This window comes from Desmodus rotundus, chromosome 4 (assembly GCF_022682495.2).
Source record: "Desmodus rotundus isolate HL8 chromosome 4, HLdesRot8A.1, whole genome shotgun sequence".
NCBI lineage: Eukaryota > Metazoa > Chordata > Mammalia > Chiroptera > Phyllostomidae > Desmodus > Desmodus rotundus.
The window spans coordinates 24,720,836-24,748,319 of record NC_071390.1 but is presented as its reverse complement, the minus strand read 5'-3'; the positions used below and the strand labels follow the sequence as shown (position 1 = coordinate 24,748,319).

The following is a 27,484-nucleotide window of genomic DNA, read 5'->3' as shown; positions in this document are numbered from 1 at the left end:
GGTTGGGGGTGTTGCGGATTGGTCCCCTCCCAGAGCTCAGCTGTGTGGAACGCGCCGGGTCCCGGAGCCGGCGGCCTAAGGAATGGACGAGACGAGCCCATTAGTGTCCCCGGAGCGGGGCCAACCCCCGGACTACACCTTTCCGTCCAGCTCGGGCGCTCACTTTCCGCAGGTACCGGGGGGCGCGGTGCGAGTGGCGGCGGCGGCCGGCCCGGCCCTCTCTCCGCCTGGTTCCCCAGGCCACGACCGGGAGCGGCAGCCACTGCTAGATCGAGCCCGGGGTGCGGCGGCCCAGGGCCAGAACCAAACCGTGGCCGCTCAGGCCCAAGCCTTGGCCGCCCAGGCCGCGGCAGCTGCTCACGCCGCGCAGGCCCATCGCGAACGAAACGAGTTTCCCGAGGACCCGGAGTTCGAGGCGGTGGTGCGACAGGCCGAGGTGGCCATCGAGCGCTGCATCTTCCCTGAGCGCATCTACCAAGGCTCCAGCGGTAGCTACTTCGTCAAGGACCCTCAGGGGGTGAGAGCGGGATAGGGATCGCGGCCGCCGACTGCGGGGAGGATGGGCTAGTCCGGGGGAGTTTGGGGCTTCTCACAGCCAGAGGGAGAAGGGGATCTGAAAGAAAAGCTGCAAAAAGGAGAAACTTTACGGTGGGCAGCCCCCTTTCCAGGATTTTGGAGTGCCACGGAGGACTGGAGATGGAGAGGCTCTGCGGAATGAAGAAATAAATCAGAACCTGTTTGGTGGGGGAGGAGTGAGCGAAAAATTAAAAGAGGAAATTGACCAGATACAGGCGAGGGGCCCAGCGGTTTGGTGAAGCAATCTGCTTCTGGACAGAGACGCGCGGGGAGATGCTGCTTTCTAGTAGGTTCTGTAACTTTAAACTACAGACTGGAGCTTTGGGCCAATTTTTCTCCCTTTTTGGACCAAACCAGTGTTGTCGCTGTTAATTGAAGAGGACCCATCAGGGACTCCTGAGGGTTCAATTCTAGCCTTCTGTGCTGTGGGGATATCTCCTGCCACCTTCCCGGGTCTTTTATTGGCAGACGATGGTGATTGAATGGATGGAATCACCAGTTTTCATCTAGGATTTCTTTTAGGAAATTGCTCAAGTCCTTTTTTATGGTTCTTCAAGCTTAGAATGGAGTTTTAGAATCATGGGACTGTCAGCTGCCTTTTCACTTTCATTTCTCTCCCAAGACTATCATATTGATGGTCATATTCAGCTAAGGCAGTGTTTGCTGACCTTTATTTTGTCCCTTGCATTTGATGAAAGGGGGATGGGATGGGATTGGGCTTGGAGTGATTGATCAGGACAGCTGAGAGGTGACCTTTATCCTTTTTTTTTTTTTTTTAACCTGAGAAAACCAAATTTGATTTCCTAGGTTACAGGAGCCCCATAAACATATGAGATCCAAAGGCAGTCAGGCAATTGAGGTTTATGTGCCATCCTCAGCTAAGGGATAGGGGCCCAGGGCTTCAAAGGGGAGGAGGGTGATTCTTGGGGAAGTTAAGAGGAGCAGATGTTTGATAATCAGATGTTTCACCTGCTGTGCAGTAAGTCTTTCAGATAAAAAAGTTCTCTCTGGTAATAGCTCTTTTTCTGGGCCAGGCCCCCTATCTAAGTTCTTGTAGGCAATAAGGGAAAGGTAAAAGTTTTTCCTGAGTCTGCTAGGTCTTGATTGCCTTCAGCTCCAAACAGTCCACCTAACCTGCTCCCCTTTTGTCCCACCTTTGAAACTTCCCCAAGAACTACAGCTCAAGAAGCTGAGTAGGTAGATTGCACCATCTTACCGAACCAGCCGCTTAGTCTTGAGAATAGGTCAGTTTAGTTAAAGTTGTTGCATTTCAGGAGGCAGTGTGCATGCAGGTGGGCTCTCAAAGTTAGGCTTATTATTACACAGTAATTTACTTAATAAGAGGCAGTTCTATGGGAACCAAAGAAAAACAAAGGTTAATGATTGTAACAGGCTATAGTCCCAGTTTCTGAGTTCTGAAGGCAGCCAGCTGAGATTTCTAAATGTCCAGCTTGAAGCAGCTGTAGTGAGGGCAGACAGTGGCAACATGATAGATGTTTCTGGTGATATCTGAGTGGCCTACTTTTTTTTTTAAGATTTTATTTATTTATTTTTAGAGAGAGGGGAAGGGAGAGAGAAAGCGAGGGAGAGAAACATCTCTGTGAGAGAGAAATATCCATTGGTTGCCTTTTCATGAACCCACAACCCAGGCATGTACCCTGAGCGGGAATCAAACCCGTGACCCTTTGCTTTGTGGATGACACCCACCAACTGAGCCACACAGGTTGGGGCAGTGGCCTGCCTACCTCTATTCTTTTGAGAACTGCAGAGGTGTCACTGGGATATCAGAGGGTCAAGAAATACCAAGTCTTCTCTGCCAGATGGACCGGAATGGTTTAGTGCAGGCATGTCCAACCTGCAGCCCATGGGCGGTGTGCAGCCCAGGATGGCTGTGAATGAGGCCCCCCACAAAATCCTAAATTTACTTAAAACATGAGATTTTTTTTTACGTGATTACGTGTCCCCATGTATTTAATGTGTTACCCAAGTTTCTTCCAGTGTGGCCCAGAGATGCCAAAAGTTTGGACACCCCTGATAGAGGAAAAAATGTATTACTGTTTTACTTATTAGAATGATGGTGTCAAAGCTCTGTCAGATTTTCTCTGCATCTCTCTTGTGTGAATTCTTTCAGTGTGTGATGTGCTATTTTGATAGTGGTGCTGAGTGGCAAGGATGGTAAGTCTTTAGAAAAAAAAAAGAAAGAACCAGAGAGCAATTTTGCCACCAACCCAGTTAACATAGACTGAGTTGGGGAAAGCTTAGAGAGTAACAGGTCTTTACAAATCCCTCAAATAAGGGAGCAGTGAGTTAAATGGAAAGCTCAAAGGGGAACCATCACTTTAGAAGAAAAGAAAGCTGGGTGTCCCGAGGTCTAAATGTTAGTCAGATGCTTTCATTTTTTTATTGGGGAACCAGAATGACACCAAAGATAGGAGTGGTTTTATTTTAGCTTGTTGACTGACTTTGCTAGGTACAGGAGCCGGAGGAAGGTTTTTGTTTTTCTCTCGTGACACGGTTACAGCCTCGTTGGAAGTGTGTCATCAGCCGAGACGTGATCGGGTGCTCTGACAGATCAGAGGAATATGATCTCTCAGTTCTACCTAGCAGGTGAAGTCCTCGGTATATGGGCCACAGAGAGTGACAGGCTGTGGGGATGTTTCTTGGTGATTTGCAGGGTCCCAGTCTCTATAATTTCCTGGCCACTGTCCTTTCTTAGAGGGGATGTTGAAACACACATGCCCTGACAAAACTTATTAATGCAACAGTCCTGCTCCCACTGAGGAGCATGTGGGTTAGAGCAGAGGCCCACTTTCTGCATACTGTGGGTCCCACTGGCCCACACACTCACTGTAGTTGGTCTTGTCATCTTTGGCCTTGCTCCAAATGTGTTTATTTTACTTAGCAAATACTTAGATAGCACTCATTATGTGCCAGGTACTGGTTTAAATGCTTTACACGTAATAACTTACGTAATTCTCATAATACCCTCAGAAGTAGGTACCATTATCATCCCCACAGATGATACCAAGGCACACAGTGTAAGCAGTTGGCCCAGGGTTTCACAGCCAGTAAGTGGGAGGCAGGCCAGGCGGTCCAGGCGAACAGGCTCCAGAGGCCGTGCTCCTAAACACGGTGATCTGCTGCCTCAGAGTTAGTCATCTGACTTCCTGATTTCTCTTTTCAGTTACCATTTTGGTGAAAATTAAAGTTGACTGAGCGTGACAGAAAATTTAAATTAACAATGACTCAAATAAAAGTACATTTAACTCTCACAAAAGAACTCTGTTGGCCACTCTGGGCTGGCACGCGTTTCACTTTATCAGGATGCAAACTCCTCCCATCCAGCTGATGAGCCATCCCTAGCCAGTGGCTTCCACCCATGACCCAGGATGGCTACTCGGACTGCAGACGGATCTGCTCTTCTGACCGTGGAAAAGAAAGCAGGGAGCGTCTGCCCCGTCCCTTTAGGTCATTTCCTAGACGTTGTCCCAGGTTCGTCTCTTATAGCCCATTGTCCAGAATTCAGCTGCAGTAGTGTCTGGGAACCATAGTCTTCATTTTACCCAGCTAAAAGTCAGGGGCTCTGTGTCCAAGGAACACAGGGAACAGATTGAGGGAACAGCAGTTTCTGTGACAGTTGCATTTAGAGAGAGAGAGTCCGAAAATTTTTTGACCATAACAGCCCTGACACTGATTCTTAATGTAGGATGGTTTCTCCCTCAGGGTGAGCAGGTGGGGACCTGGAACAGTAAGATGGAAAATGCTAGATCAGAAGTCACGGTGGAGAGTATTCCTATTACCTGCCTCAGTTGCATCCTTGCACTTCAGGTCTCATCCTCACCTACAAAAACATTTTTTGAGCATTTTCTGCTTTGTGAGTCTAGTAATATTAGATATTTATATTGCTGAGAAGCATGTGATTCCCTAGTTTGTTGAGAAGATCAAATGAGATATCACACCTGAAAGCTCCTGGCGTGGTTCCTGCCTAGTCAATCGAGCGTTTTGTTTTTAAGTTCCATGCCCGTGGACCTCTGGAGTAGGCTTTCTTGAATACATTAGCATTGAGACAGAAGTCATATGATTTGGAGAAGATGCTTTCATGACTACTGAGAATAGTAAATCATTAGGTAACCCTCATTGTTATTTGCTTCAAAATTTTACATATACCACTCACATATTCTAGCAATTTGGCCTTGTATTATCATCTTCAAGCTTTTAAAAATATTTTATTCACCAAGATTTTGTCATGATAACAGTACAGTGTTCTTTTCCATTTTTCAGATATAAAAATGTTGTAACATTGAATGTGCATCTTCTAGCTACCTGTGCCTTCTGAGAAGTTCTGATGTCCGTACATTTGGTTGAGAACCACACTGATAGCCAAATAGGCAATAAGATCAGATAGAATTTCTTTTTAAAAATAAAATGTTAAGAGGCATTATTACCTTGATTATCACATATAAATGTAGTTCTTGAGATTTTTAGGTATCATCTACCAGGCCACAAGTTGTAACGGACGACGCGGGTGGGGTCAAAGGCAGTGAATACGAAAATAAATACAGGCTAAATCTCTTCACTATATTCTATTTGGATCCCATCTTCTTTCAGGATCTTATGTATTTGGACTAACCCCTCCCTCTCTTTTGTAAGAGTTAATTTGTAAATAAGGCTTCTCTAACTAAATAGCTAAGTCAGGGAGTGCTGTTTTCCCTCCAACCTCTAATACAGAATACAGAAATTCTCAGTGTGGCCCAAGGACCCCTAGGACTCGCTTTTGGGGTCCACAGGTCAAAACTATTTTCATAATAACTTTAAGACTTTGCCTTTTTCTTTCTAGTTTCCTTATGAGTGTACAGTGGAGATTTCCAGAGGCTACATAATGTATGATATTGAAACATTTAATATTAAAGAAGGTGTGAGGATCCACTTGTCTTTTATAAGCCAGACATTAGAGAGATCTGCAAAAATATAAAAAATGCCAATATTACCACAAACAATAAAAATTGTTTTTGAAAAATAATAGTTTTTTTTTATAAAACATGTCACTTATGTTAACATGTAGTGGGTTTATTTTTATTAAATTAACTCATAAGTGGTTTTAATAATTCAGTTTTAATTTCTACTACAGCAAATATAAATTTTACCCATATAAACAAAAGCTTTTTAGGGCCCTTCATGAGTTTTAAGAGTTTAAAGGGATCTTGAGACCAAAAAGTTTGAAAACTGTCTACTTCATATTTACTGAACTTAAAAAAATCTTATTAAAAGTTATTTCTGCATATGATGAGTGATGTGCTTGAACTGTCTTAGATTTTGGGTTCCTGGAGGAAAAAGCCTCTTTAGCATAGCTTAGTACCCTCTTCCTTGCGGCTGGTGGATAGATACAGGAAACCTCTGTAGGACACCTACAGATACAGGGTTCCAGGATCCTCTTGCTTCCTGTGCAGTTCTGTTTTGACCCCCAGCATCATGGATTGCTGCTACTTAAGTTACTTGCACCTCACCCCCTTTGTTGAAAGGGGGTTAGTAAGCAGGTATTAAGAAAAGGTGTTTTTAAAATATTAGTATCAAAGTGAAGCTTTCTTGTAAATGTAACTAAGGAATTGAAAATATGTTACAGGAGAGGATGGTGAGAAAAATTAGTGCTCATTTTCTTTCTCAACCAAATATTGGTGGGTGTCATTCTAATTTGAATGGTTTTAGAGTTTGTTTTCTATGAATAAGGAGAGTATTCTTGAGTATTTACCAACACAGTTGATTGTGTGAAGTGACAATTAGCTTTGGAAATTAGGCCAAGGTGTTTTTTTGTATCTATCTAGGAAACCTGCAGAGTGCCTATACAAACTAGGTACTGAGCAAATGTTAACAGAATTGAATCGGACTGAGGCCTATACTTAGTCTTGAAACGCATTTGTCTCCTCTTCTGTCTGAATATCCTTCTGTTCTTCCATCCTTCCCACCCTACCATTCCCTCATGTGTCCAGTCTAGACATTATTATTTAATAAACCCTTGTTGTTCGGAGATAACCATTATTGCTAATGCTTTTAGAGTTGATGAAATGCTTTCTGATTCTCCTTCTGGTGGAAGGAAACTGAGAAGTTTGAAAGGTTAGTCTGTAAATGATGCTTGGCTGCACTCTTGGCCTTCAGGTTCTGCTCTCTTTCAGTGGAAGTGTTTAAGCCTTAGCCCTGGTGTTTTTCAGCCTCACTGTAGTAGGAGTGTCTTGCTTTCCCCTTTGGGGACCAGCTTGCTGAACTCCACGTGGCGCCACATTGAACTGACTGTTGGGTTCTGGGACATGCCTTGCGTTCTCCTGTGGTTCACTGTCGGGGTTCCTTAGAGTCCATGGACTGATGCGGCATTGTCTGAGGGGTGAGCTAGTGTGTGATTCAGAGCCCAGGATTCCAGGGAGCAGAGACAGAGGAAGATTGCTAACGTAGGCCTCTTGCTAGACACTTTGAGTAAGAATGTAATTCTGATTTACGATATAAATATATGCATTTGACTTTCTGACTTTCTCCAAATGGATAAGTAACTTTGTTTACCTTTAAGACTAAATTGATTCTTTTGGAGGGAGGAAGAGAGTTTTGTCTTTTTCTAGCCCTCTCAATGCTTACAAGGCTTCTTGAAGGAAATGGCCTCACAATGGACCAAATATTGTTGGAGATATGTGCATGCCTAGCCAGTCCCTAATATGAATACTTACTTAATGCAGACAGATGGCTGTATGTTTTCTGCTGTGACCTGCCATTTGGGAAGTGACACAGGAAAATGTCTTATGACCCAGAGTATCTTGAGTTGGTGTGGGCTGAGGGGAGAGGGAGAGTCATATGACGATGAGTCACTTGGATACCATATTTACTTCTCTTCCTTTGAAATGGCCAGTTTGGGGACTACAGGGAATGCGAAAAATGAAAAACAGCCTCAGGGAGCCGACTGGTCTGGGGAAGTTTCTAGGTTGCAGCAGCATCCCATATTTCCAAGGGCCTTTGAGGGTTAAGTTACTGTCTTCCAGAGAAGACGAATTTAATCTCTGTGGCCTCTCATGTCCTGGTCTCTTGCCTATCAGAATGACTTAAGAGAATCCCATTCTAACCAGGTAACAAATTCTTTTTTCTGCTGTGATTTTCTTTTCTGTTACTTATTTTTGTCATTCCTAAACTTTTTATTGTAAGGTTTCATTAACTTCCAGGGGGTGGGATGGTAAGGCTGATAGAGGAAATCAACCATCAATGAAGAAATTTTCTTATACTCATTCCATGATACTTTTTGAGTCTTTATAAATTGATGCGGAGCAATAGTGTGTATGTATGTACCTTAGAAGTTGAGGTTTCATGGTATTAAAATATGTTGTACCGTAGCTCTGGCTGGTGTGGCTTGGTGGATTGAGTGCTAGCCTGTGAACTGAAAGGTTGCTGGTTCAAGTCCCAGTCAGGGCACATGCCTGGGTTGTGGGCCAAGTCCCCATTTGGGGGCATGCAAGAGGCAACCGATCCATGTATCTCTCACCAAACCTGGAGGACAATTTAAAAAATCCCTGTGGGCCTGGTGCCACCAGCTAGCTTCCTTTTCCTTCACATCCCAGAGAAGCCCAAACCACACACAATGTTAAGTCTTGTGTTGATATGTCCATTATGGAATATCAAAATGGGCTTAGAAAGAGTAGGTTAGACAGTACAAGAGTGATCTGGCATATTTTATAGAAAAATGATGCTTTAGTTCTTGCTGGTGTGGCTCAGTAGATTGAGTGCTGGCCTGCAAACCAAAGGGTCGCTGGTTCGATTCCTGGTCAGGGCACATGCCTGGGTTGTGGGCCAGGTTCCCAGTGGGGGGCACACCAGAGGCAACCACACATTGATGTTTCTCGCCCCCTCTTTCTCCCTCCCTTCCCCTCTCTCTAAAAATACATAAATAAAATCTTTAAAAAATTTGTTTTTGTATCACATACACCAGACTTGGCACCTTCTTTGGCCACAGCCCTTTCTATCAGTGGATCTCTTAGCTGCATACAGGAGCTGGTGTGTTCTCCTTATATACTGGGGAGATGCCAGAGTCTGACAGTAAGTACAGGTTGTCTGCCCATGCCCTCTTTCTGTATTCCTGCCGACCTGGTTTGTGAGCTACTTCAGTCAGCTTGCCTTTAACACCTTCTTTTCCTATTGCCTGTGCAGAAGATCATCGCTGTCTTCAAACCCAAGAATGAAGAGCCATATGGGCACCTTAATCCTAAGTGGACCAAGTGGCTGCAGAAGCTGTGCTGTCCCTGCTGCTTTGGCCGTGATTGCCTTGTCCTCAACCAGGGCTATCTCTCAGAGGCAGGGGCCAGCCTGGTGGACCAAAAACTGGAACTCAACATTGTACCCCGTACGAAGGTCAGTGACCTATCTTCAGGGGGTCTTACTGCCTGACCAGAGTTTTCCTGGGCCTAAACCCTGCTACATGTTAGTGAGACCATTAGGTCCAGTGGGGGCTCCTTATGCCCTGAGCTTAGGGTTCTCAGCCTTTTTTTACAGGGGGAGTGGTATGAGAGGTAGATTTAGGCTCGTGATTTGATCATCTGATGAAAGCTCTCCTGCAAAGGATACACATAAAATTTTTGCATACTATTTTAGGAAGTTTACTGACTTCCTTTGATGCACATTTATGGGCTCCCTGCATCTTTGGATTCCAGATAATCCTAAACTGGTTAGAAACCTAGCTACTTCTGCCCTCACTCTCTTAGATTTGCAAGCCATTCCAGGATTTAGATACAGTCTAGAATGGATTTACTAATGTCAGCTAAGCACTTACATAGGCACTTATGCAAGGAAGACTAGAACGGGCTGAGGGTTAGAGTAAAGATCTGGCCAGAACCCCTACTGCACAGGTGGCAAACATGAGGCCCGAGGGCTGGATCCTGCCCTCCACCTTGTTTTATCCGGCCCGGCACCTTGTTTCTACCTGGTGGCAGCACTGAGTTCTCGCTTAACTGTTAGGGAGTAGTTACATTTATGCAGTCCTAAAATTACATTTGGCCCTTTGATGGCAACTGCAAGGCTGATGTGGCCACCTCTGTCCTACAGGAACTAACATGGAATTCTCACTTTTCTTCATGCTATGGAAATCTGGTATTTGTCTGAACATAATAAAATTGGTGTCCCAGGAGGCAAATTCACACTTAGAATGGATTTGCACACACATTATATGTGGCATAGACTTAATTGAGGTTCTAATGAAGGATCATACTTCTTTACCCCCCCAAAAATGCTTAAATACAGAATTGATTACATACCATATCAGGAACTGTATTGAGGCCAGGTTAAGAACCCCTGTAACTGCAGGGTGTTCCATGAAACTTTCCAGGGATTGTGAGGGGAAGGAATCTGGTAGTCAGCATATGACCACTTAAGGACATCATCACCCATTGAGTATGTGGCTCTGAGGTTTAGTAACAACTTAAGGCAGAACTCTGATATGATGCCCTAAGGCTTTAGAGGTGTGTTTGTAGCTCTGGGTCTTAATTCTCTAGGAGAATCCGAGGAAAGCTATTAATCTTGTTCCCCCCAAAACACACATATTTGCAATTATTGTTTTGCATATAGTTTTAGGAAATGCTTCGTAGACCATTTGAAATCTATGCATTGACCTTGTAGGAACCATGCCTGTAGATTAAACTACTACTTAGTTTTCTTCACAGGTTTAGTTAGTTGACTGTATGCAGAGAAGACTGATCAGGAGACAGGACCTTCCCTTCAAACCTGTTTTGATGTTTTCCCAGGGTATTTTAGAAGAAAAGGTGTTTGTTGTGGGCATTTAACTGTGTCAGCTCCTTTACCACCAAATTCCAAACAATAAACCAACTAGTTTGTAAGGCTGTAGTAGTCAGGGAACATTTCCTGAAATATCCTTCTCCCATTCTCAGCACCTAGGAAAGTACTGTACTTACAGTAAGTGTTCTGTAAGGACCACCTGAGTCAGTGAGTGAGGATCAAACTATGAGAAACAATACCAGAGATCCTGCAACTTCAGGTCTAGGAGAGACTGATCGCAGTTCTCTCCGTGAGTGGGTTTGTAGCCATGACTTAACATCTGTCTAATTCACTGCCTGGCCTTGCGCAGCTCGTTCTGTCCCTTCATGTGTTAGCCTCTCTGTGTGCCTGTAATTAAGTAGACATTCTGACCGTCTTACATAACGATTAATGCTCCTGTGATCTCCTGCCTAACTGGAAACTCTTCTACTAGGCCCCTCCTAAACTCCACAGACTCTTTTAAATACTCCTTGCTCATTAATCTTTAATTTCCTTTCTTCACTAGGTAAATACCAGAGCACCCCCAGCCCCTGTGCCTGCCTCCTTTGCCTGTACTTCTGGAGTGCAGTGCCTAAGAATCAGAGGGCTTAAGTTCGAATTCTGGCTCTGCAGCTTTTTAGTGAGTGACCCTTGGGCAAGTTACTTAAGAGTCGCCCCCTACCACCCCTGCTCAGTTTCCTCACTATAAAAATGGGGATATAAATACTTCCTACTTTATAACGTGGCTATTAAAATTACACAAGATATCCATGTAAAACAATAGCCCAGTTCCTGGCACAGCTTAAACACTCCATACATCCTAGCCTGTGATATTTTTATGACTATTTTAATCATCAGTGTCACCACCCCACACACAATCCCTTTCTTCCCCATCTCTGGCCTTCTTTCCCTATTAGAGAACCTTAATGAGGCCTGAGGAACTTTTACATCAAAAAATCAGCAACAACAAAAGTACTTGTTTTTTCTGAGAACAAGATGAAACAGAACTTTGCACACTTGTACCATACAGCTGCTGGAGAGTAGAGGAAGCCTTTCCCCACCCTGCAGTAGGGTTCTGTCCAGTTGGTTAGAGCATCTGTCACTAAGGAAATGGGGCTCACATTTCAGTGGAGCCTCAACTAGTAAGGCTCTGATTCTCACTCAGTAGTTGTCTCTGCTCTCTGTTCCTGTTCAGCTTCAGGTTATGATAGTTCATTAGTCATAGGGGAAAAGGGGGCTGTTACAAAGAGTGATGGCAAATGAGTTTGATGTGGGAAAAGGTAGTTTATGGCCTAAGAGAGCCAGGGTTTCACCATGGAAACTGGTAGGATAGTCTTAGGGAAGCCCGTTTCTCCTTTATTCCTGTGCTTAAGTGTCCCGATTTGTAAGGCTGAGAGTGCCATTCTTCAGTACCTTGCACACACATTTTAGGTACTCCTTTAACACTGGATGGGCACAATAAAGGAGGGAGGGAGGGAATTATTTTGCCCCTTTCTATCTCTATTGTGCATGGGCAAAATAATTATTTGTAATGAATATTGCAAGGCTTAGGAAAAGAAATTTTTTTCTTATAAATTTGATTTCATGTATGTATATGTGAAAATTCACTTGTTGCTGTCTCTGAAAGAAACTTGTAACTCATTCATTCATTCACTTAACATTTTTGAGCATGTGCCAGCCTCTGTCTTAGGTACTAGGAATGCTAATGTGAACAAAATGTTCTTTTCCTCCCTTAATTTCATTAGGGTTAAGAGGTAATTTAGATATACAAATGGATGCCCACAAGATAGTTTGATAAGTGTTACAGTAGTTGTACATGTGGATTATGGATTATATTGATGTCGTCACAATTTGATGATCAAGTATAATATTGGCAGTCCACTAAAAATTTTTTTGAATAGGTAATACATGCATTTAGTGCTAAAATCAGAAGGCACAGGAATGTAAGCAGAGAACAGTAATTCAGCCTCCCTCCCACCCCTGTCTTCTAGCCACTCAATTTCCTTCCTCAGAGGCAGGTGCTATTACTAGTTTCTTGTGTAATATTCCACATATAGTCTGCATAAGTATGCATATAAATAACAATTCACTAAAAATTAAAACCAACTTTAAGTTTATTTTTCGAATGTGAATAATTGTATATCATACAAAATTCAGAAGGAAATAAAAGGATGTAGAGTAAATTGCAGTTTGTTTTTATTTGAAGAGAAAATAGGCATTGGGACATCTTTTCCTAACCCAGGAGGTAGCTGTGTTGGTTAGTGTAATTCATGTCAGCTGCTGTAACAACCCCTGAGTCACAGTGGTTTAACATAATAGGAGTATTTTTTGTTCACATTGTAGATGCATGTCAGTTAGGCCGCTCTCTTAGATCTTGTGTCATTCCATGTAGTGACAAGGGCTCTAGGGTCCTTCTGTGATGTGGGTCTGCCATCTTAGAGCCCTTCATTTTAGCTGCAGAGATGGGGGAATATGATACAGATCATGGGAGATTTTAGGGGCCAGGCCTGGAAGTGATGTACATCTATCACTTTGTCAACATTCCATTGGCCCAAACTGGTCGTATACTCTATCTTAGCTGCTAGAAAGGCTGAGAAATGTGTGCTTTCTGTGTGTCCTGGAAGAGGAACAGTATTGGTGAGCATCAAGCTATTCTATACCATAGTGGGATAGTTCCTTGAACTTGACTCTAACATCGTTTCTCTTCTCTTTCCACTGTATGTAGGTAGTACACATGGCCAGTGAGACCTTCAACTATAGTGCCATTGACCGAGTGAAGTCCAGGGGCAAGCGGCTTGCGCTAGAAAAAGTGCCAAAAGTTGGGCAGCGGTTTAACCGCATTGGGCTACCGCCAAAGGTATAGATTACACTTAATGTGACTTATTATTTATTTTTTGAAAAGTTAGCTTCTTTTTTTTTTAAGATTTTATTTGTTTATTTTTAGAGACAGGGGAAGGGAGGGACAAAGAGAGGGAGAGAGAGACATCAATGTGTGAGAAGACATTAATTGGTTACCTCCTGCATGTGTCCCAACTGGGAACTGGGCCTGCAACCCAGGCATGTGCCCTGCTGGGAATCGAACTAGCAACCTTTCACTTTGTGGGATGATGCCCAACCAACTGAACCACACAGATCAGGGCTTATGTGACTTATTAAAGGTGAAGATTTATAGTGGCCTAGTCATCCAAGTGGTGAAGCAAGGTGCCTGTGGACTGGCATATGGGCACCTGAATAGCCTGCCGTGAGGCACCTTTCTTCCTCATTTCTGTCAAGGGGTCTAAGACCCTAACCTTCTCACTTCTTGTGACCATTTGGATGGGCTTCTTGAATGTGGATGGGTAATCACCATCACAACCCTTTTCTCCTTGCAAGGGAGATGAATTAAATATCTTGGAAACATTTTCCTACTCTGATATAAAATCCACAAGGCTGTAGTGGGTCCCTGGCTTACTCTTGGGATCTTTGGGCTGCAGGGAAATAGCTTTCTTTCTCTATCTTGGTTGCAGGTCGGTTCATTCCAGCTCTTTGTTGAAGGCTACAAAGATGCAGATTACTGGCTCCGGCGTTTTGAAGCAGAACCTCTCCCTGAGAACACTAACCGGCAGCTACTGCTGCAGTTTGAGCGGTTGGTGGTGCTGGACTACATCATCCGCAACACTGGTGAGCAGCTGTGGGTGGTCTTCTCCCTGTGCCAGACCGACCTGTGAGGCGCAGGGTGAGGCCTGGAGCCTTGCAGGGCTTGGAATCAGACGGCCTTATCAGGATGAGTTTTATCAAGTCAGAAGGGTTATACACATTTGGGGAGGGTCTCAGAACATGCTTTTCCAAGACAAGCTTTGCCCAGGTGCATTATGTGCATTTATAGAGGTGGTGAGGCCTGGAGCTAATATTTATATTTTATCTTGGCCTCTTTCCTGGTCCCAGACAGAAGATACTTGGCCTTACAAAACAACATAAGAATACTAAGAGTACTTTTATATTTGGTCCCTAGTCATTCTTATAACAGCAAGGCCTATCATAGGACTGTTTTGTCTTTAAGTACCTCCTATAAGTGGATTGTTGCAGTATTTGTCATTTTGTGACTGGCCTATTTCATTTAGTGTAATGTCCTCAAGGTTCATTTACGTTGTAGCATGTGTCAAAATTTCTTTCCTTTTTAAGGCTGAATAATAGTCTATTGTATGTATATGCCACAATTTGCTTCTCTGTTCATGTGTTGACGGACATTTGGGTTGCTTCCACATTTTAGTTGTTATGAATAATGCTGCTGTGAACATGGTTGTACAAATAACTCTTTGAGACACCGCTTTCAGTGCTTTCGAGTGTATACCAAGAAGTAGGATTCTGGACCATGTGGTAATTCTATCCTTAATTTTTGAGGAATTGCCACACCGTATTCCACAGTGGCTATACCATTTTACATTCCCATCAACACTGCAGAAGAGTTCCAGTTTCTCCACATCCTCACCACCACTTGTTATTTTCTTGTTTTTGGGGTAGTAGCCACCCTAATGAGTGTGAAGTGGTATCTCATTGCTGTTTTGGTTTGCATTTCTCTAATGTTTAGTTATGTTGAACATCTCTTCAAGTGCTTTTTGGCCATTTATATATCTTTTTTTGATAAATGTCTTTTCATATTCTTTCCCCATCTTCAAATCAGGTTGTTTGTTTTATTGTTGTTGAGTTATAGGAGTTCTTTGTATATTCTGGATATCAATCCTGTATCGGATACATGTATCTGACTTGCAAATATTTCCTTCCATTCTGTGGGTTGCTTTTTACTCTGTTGATAGTATCTTTTGATGTGATTAATTATTTTTATTTTCAAGAAGTCCAGTTTATTTTTTTCCTTTTCTTGTCTGTGCCTTTGGTATTATGTCTAAGAAATCATTGCCAAATCCAAAATCATAAAGCTTTTGCCCTATGTTTTCTTTTAAGAATCTTACAGTTTTAGGACTTAGATGTAGGTCATGGATCCATTTGAGGTAATTTTTGTACATGGTGTTAGGAAGGGTCCAACCTCATTCTTCTGTATGTGGATATCCAGTTTTCCCAACACCTTTGTTGAAATGCCTGTCTTTTCCCCCATTGAATGGCCTTGCCACCCTTGTCAAAGATATTTGATCATGTATTTGTAAAAGTTTATTTCTGGACTCTATTCTGTCCATTGGTCTGTATGTCTTTCAGTGTGTTCAGTATTCTGTTTGGAAATCAGGAAGTATGAGTCCTCTAGCTTTGTTCTTTCTCTGGATTATTTTGGCTATTCAGGGTCTCTGGAGATTCCATATGGATTTTAGGGTGGGTTTTTCTATTTCTGCAAACAAAATTGTTAAGGTTTTGCTAGAAATTGCATTCAGTCTGTAGATTGCTTTGGGTGTTACAGACATCTTAACAATATTGTCTTCTAGTCTGTTAACATGGGATATCTTTCCACTTGTTTGTCTTCTGTAATTTTTTTCAGCAGTGCTTTGCATTTTTCATTGAACAGGTCTTTAACTTCCTTGGATAAGTTAATTCCTAAGTATTTGATTATTCTTGATTCTATTATAAATGGAGGAGTTTTCTTAATTTTCTTTTTTAGATTGTTCTTTGTTAGTGTATAGAAATGCAACTGGTTGTTCCGTGTTGTCTTTGTATTCTGATGCATTGCTGAATTTACCAATTAGTTCTAACAGTTTCTGTGTGGAATCTTTAGGGTTTTCTACGTACACAATTATATCATCTGCAAACAGAAATCATTTTACCTCTTCCTTTCTTACTTGGATGACTTTTATCTTTTTCTTGCATAATTGCTCTGGTCTTCCAGTAGTATGTTGAATGGAAGTTGTGTAAGTGGGCCTCTGTGTCTTGTTCTAAATCTTAGGGGGAAGGCTTTTGGTCTTTCACCATTGAGTATAATGTTTGCTATGGGTTTTTCATATATGACTTTTATTATGTGGTAGGAGTTTCCTTCTGTTTCTGTTTTGTTGAGTGTTTTTATCATGAATGGATGTTGAATTTTGTCAAATGCTTTTTGAGATCATCAGTCTACTAATGTGATGTTTTGCATTGATCCATTTTCCTAAGTTGAACCTTTCTTGTAGTAATAATATGGGTCATGGTGTGTAATCCTTGCAATATGCTGCTGAATTCAGTTTGCTAGTATTTTGTCGAGGATTTTTGCATCAATATTCACAAGAGATGGTGGTCTATAGTTTTCTTGTTGTGTCTTTGTCTGACTTTGGTGTCAAAGTAATGCTGGCCTCCTAGAATGAATTACGGAGCGTTCCCTGTTCAATTTTTTGGAAAAGTTTGAGGAGGATTCATGTTAGTTCTTTAAATGCTTGGTAGAATTCACCAATGAAGCCATTAGGTCCAGAGTTGTTATTTATTGAGAGGTTTTTGATTACTGATTCAATTTCCTTACTAGTTACAGGTCCACTCAGATTTTCTGTTTTTTCATGGTTCGTGCTGGGTAGGTTTTGTGTTTCCAGGAGTCCGTGCATTCATCTAGGTTATTTCGCTTGTCGGCATGCAGTGCTCACAGTACTCTCATCGTTTTTTTTCTTTTTAATTTTTGTAGTAATGTCCCCACTTTAATTTCTGATTTTAGTAATTCGAGCCTTCTTTTTTCCCCCTTAGTCTTTATAGCTAAAGTTTGTCAATTTTATTCATCCACTGAAACAACTATTTTAATTTTAGAGATTTAGTTCATTCATCTATAATGTCTGAATAGATAAGATTGGATTTTTACCTACCATCTTATTTGCTTTCTGTACTTTATGCCTGTCTTCTTTTATTTCCCTATCTTTTTATTCCTCTCTCTTTTCTTTTAAATTATTTTATAATTATTTCCTTTCCCTCCTCTTTTAGTTTAGAAGTCGTGTACTCTTTGTCTTTTCTTTTGGTGGTTACCTGAAAGATTACCACGTGAACACTTGATCTTCCAAATCTAATATTAATTGGTACTTTTACTATTTTCTTGGACAATGCAAAGATCTTAGAACTCCTTAGCTCCATTTACCCTTCTCTAGACTTTTATATTATTAATGTTATGTGTTTAAATTATATATATATGTGTATACATATATACATATATAAGCACATTTATGTATAAAACTGTAAGGCAATACTGTTGTCACTAATAATAATTACAGAGACTTTTGGACATACACAAATAAGCAGAATAATGAACTAGTCATCCCACCCTTAGCCTCTTCTTGAATCAGTGGGTGCTCTGTGGGAAATGAAGCCACAGGTGCTGGACTCCCTCTCTTGGATTTCCTCTCTCCCAGATCTTAACACTTGAACTCTTAAAGATCTTGTTAAAATCTCCAAAGCCTTCAAGAGATTTAAAAATATTTTATCCTACAAAATATTTTATATATTTTGTAGTTGTTCTCAGTAGAATGATTGGTCCAAGTGTCCAAAATACCTAGTCTACCATGAAAACAAAAGTCACCTCAGGGGTTGTGTTTTTTTCCCCAACTTTGTAATTTTTGTATTTCTGTTGGCAGATCGCGGCAATGACAACTGGCTGATTAAATATGAATATCCGATGGATAGTTCTGGCTCTCGGGTAAGAGGTTCATCTGCACCTTGAATAAGGGGGTGAAGTGCAGTCTATGCATTCAGAAGAATTCTGATAGCGCATGTGTTTAAAATTAATAGGTTAATATTTGGTAGAGTTTTTCTCTGTTTTTTAAGGAATGTGCTACTAAATGATGTTATTAAGAATAGAATAGAGAGAAGTTCAAATGAGTTTGGGACATACTTTATGCTTTTCTTAGAGATTCATATTGCACAGTAGCATAGTAAAGGTCTGAAAAGTTGTACATTAAGTTAAGTTGTACCCGTTTAATTGTGATTGACCCCATGATTTCCAAACTTTTTTGACCATGGAGCACTTTTTTCACAACAGACCACCATTCCACGGAACATCAGTTTAGAGACTCTCTCCTTCTTTGTATACTTCTCCATCCCTGCTCAGTCTGCACATTTTAAAAAATTAATGGGAAGGCTACCTGGAGAAGGTCAGGGGTTGGATTTTCTTCCTCATGTTTTTTTTTTTTTCCTTCCAGCTTATTGAGATACAATGACATAGAGCATTGTGTAAGTTTAAGGTGTACAGTATGATGGTTTGATACAGGTACTTATTGTGAAATGTGTACCACAATATAGTTAACACATCCTCATAGTGTTTTTTACTTCCTTCTTTAATAATCTTTCTCAAATTTTGTGCACTAGAATTACCTGAAGTATTTATTAAAAATAGTACAAAGTCTTCAAGCCTTTCCCCCCATCATGTTGGGTGTAAAACTTAGGATTCTGTACTTTGACTGAGGTACCCCAGGGGGTTCTGATGCAGGTGTTCCGGCCTCATGTTCCCTGTTTCTCTGTTGGCACCAGTGAACCTAAAGCACGGAGCCCAGTAAACAGTCATGAGCGTGTCTGACATGGGCAGTCGCAGTAGGTAGCCTGCCCCACTCTTTGCATCTGCTCTTGTCCTTTTCCTTTTTGTGTATCAGTGATTCAGGGGAACAAACTCCCCTGTGCAAAGCAGCCAACTGTTGCCTTCCATGGTTCTGTTATTCACTGGAAAAATGTGGTCACCACCACAGAAGTGGCATCTGAGTCAAGGTCCACACAGAAGGATTTTGACCAATTGATAATGATTTGGGTTTTCTTTTTGTTTGTGTGTTTTTTTCATACCCTAAGGAATCTCATTGTCTTTCCCTAGCAGGAATGGCTTATAGTTATCTTTTGTTATTGTCATTTCCCTTCTTACCAACTACTGTGGCAACTCCTGGGCAGTGCACCTTTTCTGAGATGAGAAAGGGACTCTGACAACCTCGAACAAGCTAAGTCAGAGGTACCATAAATGTGCTAAGCTCAGGTAACAATGTAGAAACCAGTTCAGAAGTTGAATAAGGATTGATGCCTCAGGAGGATGAGACGAGATGATTTACTACTGCTTTAAAGGGCCTGAGGCACATGGGACCCTAAGTATTTAGTGTTTCGTTTCCTTGCTCTTCAGGACACAGACTGGGTGGTGGTGAAGGAACCCATTATTAAGGTGGCTGCCATTGACAATGGGCTGGCTTTCCCCCTGAAGCATCCTGACTCCTGGAGGGCATGTACGTGTTAAGACCAATTTGGTCTGGTTTTTCTCTTGCTAGGTCTCAGTTTTCTCAGCTGTTCAAGGTAGATGATAATACCTGTATCGTAGGATTGTTCTAAGAATTAATGATATGAAATAATGCAGCTTGTGCACTTCAGTGCAATGGCTGCCACGTGGCAACGATTCGATAATGTAAGCTAGTATTATAATTCCCATTAGAAGCATAGAGTTGAGTTTTCTCATCTCTGCTTTGGGTTTTTCTTATTCTTTCTGAGGACTATCTTTAAAAAAAATATTCTATTTGTGTTTAAATATAAGCTGTTACCAGTGTTCTGTCTTCCTTGTTGACATCCTGGAAGCCAGCCCCTGCCCTGTTATTACTGAGAGTCATTTAGAAAGAGGAAGAGATACAGGCGGGGGATCACTGGCCCGTTTGCAGCAGTAGTTTGTCTTTTCAGAAAGAGTATCTCAGTATCTCAGGGGCAAGTCTTTGACCCTTCTAGATAGGCTGGTGTCTTGAAAAGTCATGTAATACTTGGGAAAGAGCCCGAGCTCTGGGATTAGGCAGTCCTGGGTTTGAATGCTAGTTCCTCCACTTACTGTGTAACCTTCAGGGTTCACAGCTCTTGTAACTTTTCTGTTGTCTATCAAGGAAGAGGGGGAGGACCTAGATGGGCAGGGATTTTTTTTTAATACCAGCTTTGCTTTTGACCTTCCCTCTTTTCAGATCCTTTTTACTGGGCCTGGTTGCCCCAAGCAAAAGTCCCATTCTCTCAGGAGATCAAAGATCTGATTCTTCCAAAGATATCGGACCCTAACTTCGTCAAGGACTTGGAAGAGGACCTGTATGAACTCTTCAAGGTTAGCCCTGGAAATGTCAGGCTTATAACCACATAAAAGAAGGAATTCTTAAAGGTTTTTCTGATTGATCCTAATATAAGCCAAGAGAGCATGGCTAATGCCCTTCTGGCACCCTTCTGACCTCTGTTAGCCAGTGAAGAGCAAGGTTCCCACACGTGGACAGCAGGAGCTAGTTTGGATTGGCTCGAAGGAAACTGGTAGCTCTGATGGACCGCACGGTGTGTGCCCTGTGTGTGCTGTGGCTGCAGTGAATCTGCAGAGCTTTCATGTTCCAGTGGCACGCTGGAGCCTGGAGTTCTTTAGTTCATAATGAGACTCAGGACAAGGTACTTGTTCTCTGTTTCCCCAACTGTGAAACGGAGGTCTTAGGGTGATAGGTAACTTCACTGAGCCTTATCAGCCTTGTGTAGGTTTTCTTTATTAGCAAGTTTCTCATTAGGGTAGGAAAATGGGTTCTTTTGAGGGATTCATGCAGGTTCCATCTCCTTCTGTCTGCCCTTCCTTTGCAGAAAGATCCCGGTTTTGACAGGGGCCAGTTCCATAAGCAGATTGCTGTCATGCGGGGGCAGGTAAGCCTGGGACATCTCCTGGTGTCATCCCTGGGATCTCTCTGGGAGGGTTATAGGCTTATGTTGAGTTAATGGGTGAAGATTGTATTTTGTACTCTTTCAGTCCATGTCACACGTATTTGTGACTCTGCATTAACACATGAGAGGAAAGGTAGCCTTCCCTAGTCTCCCACCTCTTCCAGGGTATCTGGTGGTTGGTGATGCACTTACTGTGTGCTTGCTTCTATGCTACTGCTGGATACCTCATTGGTAAGTTTACCCAGTGAGGGTAAACTTGTCCTCAGGTTGCTGGAGGCAGACCATATACCTTGCTGGTTAAGAGCTAGTCTCTCGAGTCAAACTGCTTTACCACTTACATGCTTTATGGCCTTGGACAAGATCCTCTGCTTCCTTGTTTAGAAAATGGGACAGTAATAATGCTTTGCAGAGTTGACCAGAGGATTACATGAGATAATGCACATCAAATACTTAGTAAAAATAATGCCTGGCACATCATGCTAAGCACTCAGATATAGGCTATGGTTTTATGTCATATTATTTCTACTCTTTCCACTTTACCTTCAAAGAGAGCTAAGGAGACACCCAGGGCATTATTGATCTTCCAAAGCACAGTAAGGAATATGCTTGAAAATTTGTTTAAAAACTCTGTAGGACACTGACATTCTACCAATCATGTTGAAGTCTTCTTAAAGAGAGTTGGAATGGCCTAATGGCTAAGGGCACAAACTGGTCAGACTGCCTGGGTTTAAATCCTGGCTCTGCCATTTACTAGCTGTGAAATCTTGCACAAGTTACTTAATTTCTTCTTTTACTGTCTTCATTTGTAATGTGGGATTAATAATAGCATCTACCACACAGGTTTAGTATGAAATAAGGGATTTAAAACAGAGTAGTGCCTGGCATATTGAAATACTCAATATGTGTTAGCTATGTTGAACACCATAAAGTTCTGTGAGCATCCGGCTCCTCGCAGCATGTAGGTGGCCAGTATATTAGTCATACCCTTACTTGCTTACCAGTCACACATCGAAGCAAAATGAGCCCGTGCCCTTCAGAGATCTGACGTACCGCAGGGAAAGGAGGTTACAACCATCTACCTACATGAGTCGTAATCACAGTGAACTGAAAGGGAAGAGTGAAGAAGCCCCAGAGAAATGATTTGAGTGGTAGTTGTTACTCATTATAAAAGCTTCTAGCCAGAAGTTAAAGAATTCAGCCTGGCTGGCATAGCTCAGTGGATTGCGCATGGGCCTGTGAACCAAAGGGTTGCCAGTTCGATTCCCAGTGAGGGCACATGCCTGGGTTGGGGCCCAGGTCCCTAGTAGGGGGCATGTGAGAGGAAACCACACATTGATGTTTCTCTCCCTCTCTTTCTCCTCTTCCACTCTCTTTAAAAGTAAATAAGTAAAATCTTTAAAAAATTAAAAAAGAAAAGATTTCAGGATGTGAGGGAAATATATTTATTTATTTATTTATTTATTAAAGATTTTATTTACAGAGGGGAAGGGAGGAATGAAGAGAGGGAGTGAAACATCAGTGCGTGGTTGCCTCTTGAGTGCCCCCTACTGGGGACCTGGCCTGCAACCCAGACATGTGCCCTAGACTGGGAATCAAACTGGCCACCCTTTGGTTTGCAGGTCTGCACTTGATCTACTGAGTCACACAAGCCAGGGCTAGAAATCCTCTTTTTAAATAACATGTTCTCTAGAATTATGTGTCTGCTATAAATTTCTCTTCAACTTTTAATTTGAAAAATTTCAAACCTTAGTAGTGTGATCCTCTTCTAGATTCACCATTGTTAATTAGCCACACTTGCTTTATCTCATATCTATGTATATTATCTATCTCAATAATACCTATATATAGATTTATATAATTTATCTCTATATATAGTGGGTTTTTTGCCAAATCTTTTGAAAGCTGTACACAATTGACATTTTACCCTAAATGCTTTAGCATACCTGAGGGGCATTCCTAACTCAAAGACCAAATAAAACCCAAGAAGACCCAGCTAGGGCAGGTTTAAAATCCTCTGTCTCTTAAGTTGGGTGATCTTTTGTACAATTCACTCCAATTCCATTTGAAGCTCCTTTTAGTTCTCTACCCTGATCTTGTGGTCAAGGTTCTTTGAAGCAGTGTAGGATACTGACAAGTACCAAAACAAAAGTGAAAAAGGAATGAATTACTGGTAGGATCCACTTCTGACCTCTGTTCCAGGTGAATCTCTGCCTCTCTATGGGCAGCATTTGCAAGCCAAGTGTATTTGGCTTGTGGGCTGTGTGTCTGTGATTTGAGGGTACAACCTAGCTTACCCTCCCATGAGTCTGTGGCCTCGATGTGAAAATCTTCAACATCTAGTGGTTTAGAGAAGGCCATCATAGGAAAACTTTAGCTTTTGTACTATCCTACCAGAGAACATCAATGGTGGTGATTCTACTTTTGACAAGGGGGAGAAAATATGTTCTCATGGGTACATATCTGAAATAGCTCTAAAATACAGACAAAAGTTGGTAGGTAACTAAATGCAATGTGGTGTCCTGGATGTGATTCTGGAACAGAAAAAGCACAGTACTGCAAAAGCTAATGAAATCTGAACTAAGTCTGGACTTTGGTTAGTAGTAATGTTCCAACGTTAACTTCCTAGTTTTGCTAAATATACCATGGTTATGTAAGATGTTAAAATAAGGAGAAAATGTGGTCAATCATATACAAGAACTTTTTGCACTATCATTGCAAATTTTATGTTGATATAAAATTATTCCAAAGTATAAATTCTATTTAAGTAAAAAGATGATGAACAGACAGCATTAGAGGGAAAATCCAACTGAAATGTTGGCTTTTTAAGACACATGATCTTTACAGGAAAATCAAAATAAGGATAAACAGTAAAAAACAAATAAAAATCACCTGTAATTCCTTGACCCACATATAATCACTGCCAACTACCAGACTTTATATCTCTGCAGGTGGGTAGATAGAAAGGAGTTTAGAAAATAAAAGAAATCACATTATAATACTGATTCCTTATCTCCTTTTTTTTTTGACTCAAATAATATTGTGATCAGCTTTCCATGCCAAAGATATATCTATTTTAATTGTTTCTTATCCCTTAAATTATTAACTGATCCCATACTCTTGGGCATTTATATCATTTTCACTTTATAAACAATACTGCATTGTGTTGGCTAAAACTGTCTTGTGCATGTTCCCAATTGGTTGCATCTTAGTCCTAAAAATGGAATTGCTGAGTCAGAGGGCCTGGCCTGGGCACGTCTCAGTCGGCATTGTCCACTGGCCTTTCTGAAAGACTGTCCCCATCCAGTCCTATAGCCCTCTCTCTGAACTCTCCCCAACTCGGAGTCACCATCTTCTGTATCTTTACGAACTGGAAAGGCAAAATATCAGAGATATTTGTTGTAATTTTTATTTTTAAAATGACTAGAGAGGTTTTCATTTTCTCTGTATTTCCCACTTATATTCCTACTCTTGTATTTGTACAGTTTTCCATTAGCATGTTTTTTTTTTTAATTTTAATTTTTCAAGGTGGGACACTTTATTTAGATTTTATTTATTTATTTTTAGAGAGAGGGGAGTGGAGAGAGAATGAAAGGGAGAGAAACATCTTATCAGTTGTCTCTCGCACGCCCCCAGCTGGGGACCTGGCCCGCAACCCAGGCATATGCTTTGATTGGGAATCAAACCAGTGACCTTTTGGTTCGCAGGCCGGCACTCAATCCATTGAGCCACACTAGCCAGGGCTGGTTTTTTGGTTTTTTTAAAATTGATTTCTAGGAGCACTCTATCTGCCAGTCTGCCTTCAGAGGCAGACCTGGATGCCTATAGGCCTTTCCTTAATTTATCTCATTTTCCCACTGCAGATCCTAAATCTGACTCAGGCCTTGAAAGACAACAAGAGTCCCCTGCACCTGGTCCAGATGCCACCCGTGATTGTTGAGACGGCCCGTTCCCACCAGCGGTCTGCTAGCGAGTCCTATACACAGAGCTTTCAGAGTCGGAAGCCCTTCTTTTCGTGGTGGTAGCCCAAGAGGGAGACAGTCTGAGACTTAGTCTGGGAGGAAGCCTGGGGAGCAGGTTGCAGGAAAAGCCAGAGAAGCTGGTAGAGAACAGTGCCCTTGAGAGCCCTCCCTCTTTGCTCACCACCCCCTCAGGGCTTTCCCATGCACAGGGAGAAGCACAGACAGAGGGGCAGTGAGTGCTGGTGGGCCCTCCTGGGTGCCAGGGAGGACTGGAGCTCCATACAAGGAGTCCAGGTGCCCGGGAGGGAGCATCTGCCTCCAGCATCTCCGGAGGGCAGGCTGGGAAATTCCCTTTCCTCCCTGACATCTTGCTCTGTTGCAATTCCTCATTATATTCTGCATCAGAAACGAACAACAAAAACAAATTTAAGTTATTAGCAAAACCCAGGCAGAATCCTGGATCCTTTCATCATCAGAAACCTCAAATCCAGACCTAGATTAGCAAGGACCCAGATATTCAGGTGCCTCGCAGTTCCTCACTCCCTGGGGCCAAGGCAGCTGGGTGACCCTCAGTGCTGGGGCCGGCAGAAGCCACACCTGTCCTTTGAGATTCCACCAAGTCCTCTCCTCCTCCCACCAGTGCAGTAGGCTGGCTGAAAACCTTCAAATGTGATTCCCACAGTGGGGGTACTTTTGCCCTAGACCTCCTAGCAGTTCTGTATACGATCTATCAATCAGTTCTGCCCTCTGCCCTGCTAGGGACCCAAACACTCGTTTGGGCCTGTAGTTTCCCTGTCACTCAGGCAAAAGCAGGAAGGAGGACGTGGACTCCCCAGCACATACAAGGGATTCATGTAGCCTGAGTGTGTGCTGGGAGCTGTAATAGGTCTGTGGGCAGACTTACCCCAGCCTTGCTTCCTGAGTCCTTTGCCCTGCCCACAAGTGATAAACTCTCCCAGTCCTTTCATTTGTTTCTGTTATTTTAGATGTTTCTTTTCTCAACTCTGGACTTAGGGGTTCAGTTTGGGTTCTGGAGTGGGTCTCAGCTCATAAGAGGACAAGACATTAGGTTCTTTGACTTCTTTAAGCTACCACTGCTGCTTGGGGGAGGTAACAGGACTTGTATTCTGCCTCCTAATTGGTAGCTGCCCTTTGCTCCCTGACTTCTTGTTCCAGGCCAATTTTTCCATGGCTTCTTAAGGATGGTGGGGCCCAAAGAAGAGAGGCCTTCAAATTGTTCCCCAACGCTGTCCAGCTCAGTGTGCTTCCTGCTTTCAGGTCTCCTTCCCTCAGCTATCCCCTTGCCAGGTGTCCAAACCCTTTCTACACCAAAGCAAAGAGCGGCCTCATGAGGGAGTAAGGAGGGTGCCATCTGTGGCTCAGGGGCAGCCCTATGCCACTGGACACTTCAGGTTTCTGGAACCCTGCAGATTGGCCAATCAGCCTTGGCAAGAAACTATCTTGAAGGTTTGAAAAACAACCAAAGAAAGGGAGTGAGGACTGTGGCTGTTTGCCCTCTGCTTGCCCAGCTCCCGCCATCCAGGAGGCAAAGCAGAGATGTGCAGCCCCCTTGTCAGCTGGGCCAGGCTGCCCCTTCCATTTGAGCCCCCAGGAGCCAGCCTCTCTTGGGCTTCCATCCAGCTGACAGAGAGAGTCTGTAAAGGCTAGATGCTCGTGCCCAGTGGACGCAGGTGCAACTCCCCTGCTGGTCCCAGCCCTGACAATCCCAGTCAGCCGACCTGGACACCAGCCTTGGGGACCACGTTTGTGAGAAAGCTTGCCCTCAGGCCACAGGAGTAGCAGGGCTCCCAGAGGCCAGAAGGGGACCCAGGTGTGTTCGGCTCTCCAGACATCTTGATACAGACTTGTGGTAAAGCTCCCTCCCTGGGCATCAGTGAAGCCTGAGGATTCTGAAGAAGAGCCTGGTTGCTGCCCCCAGCCAAGCAGATCTGCACATTGCCCTCATCCAGACCAGCTCTGTGAGAAGGAAACTGGGTCCAATGACAGAGGGGGCTGGTCCCAGTCCTGGCAGGCAAGAGTGGTGATGGTGGGGGGATCCTTTTCTGGCCTCTGTTCTCCTTGAAGCCTGTACTCAGGTTGCCTTGAATGTGGACTTGGGTAAAGCCAGGGACCCAGAGTGCTTCTGGGTGGCACTCACGGAATGGCCCAGCCCTCTGCCAGCCATAGGCCCCGCCCCTCAGGGCCAGGGAGTAGAGGCTGGGCTGTGAGAGTCCTGCTGCCTCTGTATCGTTCTTTAATGCACTGTAGAAATTGTATGTAATGTATTTAAGTCAACGCAAATGTATGAATGACAGGTCCAATTCTGACCTTTTTTGTCTTTTTTCTTTTGGTGGAAGGAAGACAAGGTAGAATGCAATTTTAAAGACAGAGAATCTTGCGTTTCCATGAGTTGGCTGAGACATGGCTCTTGAGTCTATTTTCCTCCAGTAGGGGAAATATAGGTCCTCACTTTCAAAGTCCTGGTGCTCTGAAAACCAAAAATATTTTCATAACCTAGACTCTGAAACTGACCTGAACCTACACTGAAGTTATTTATGGCCATCATCATATTCCTTAGTGTGAATATTTGTTGCAGAAACATTGTTTTGTTATGAGATATTCTCCTACTAGGG

At 42.7% G+C, this 27,484-nt stretch overlaps 1 protein-coding gene across 1 annotated transcript; it reads left to right on the top strand.

Annotated features, from left to right (window-relative positions):
- Positions 1 to 31: 31 nt before the first annotated feature.
- On the top strand, positions 32 to 27,172 carry PI4K2A (phosphatidylinositol 4-kinase type 2 alpha). Its single transcript, XM_024563172.4, has 9 exons — positions 32 to 517; positions 8,749 to 8,949; positions 13,070 to 13,201; positions 13,851 to 14,004; positions 17,841 to 17,902; positions 19,361 to 19,460; positions 20,172 to 20,305; positions 20,815 to 20,874; positions 24,753 to 27,172. Exons 1-9 carry the CDS (start codon positions 83 to 85, stop codon positions 24,912 to 24,914), a joined length of 1,440 nt encoding a protein of 479 aa, XP_024418940.3. The 5' UTR covers positions 32 to 82; the 3' UTR covers positions 24,915 to 27,172.
- Positions 27,173 to 27,484: the final 312 nt, after the last annotated feature.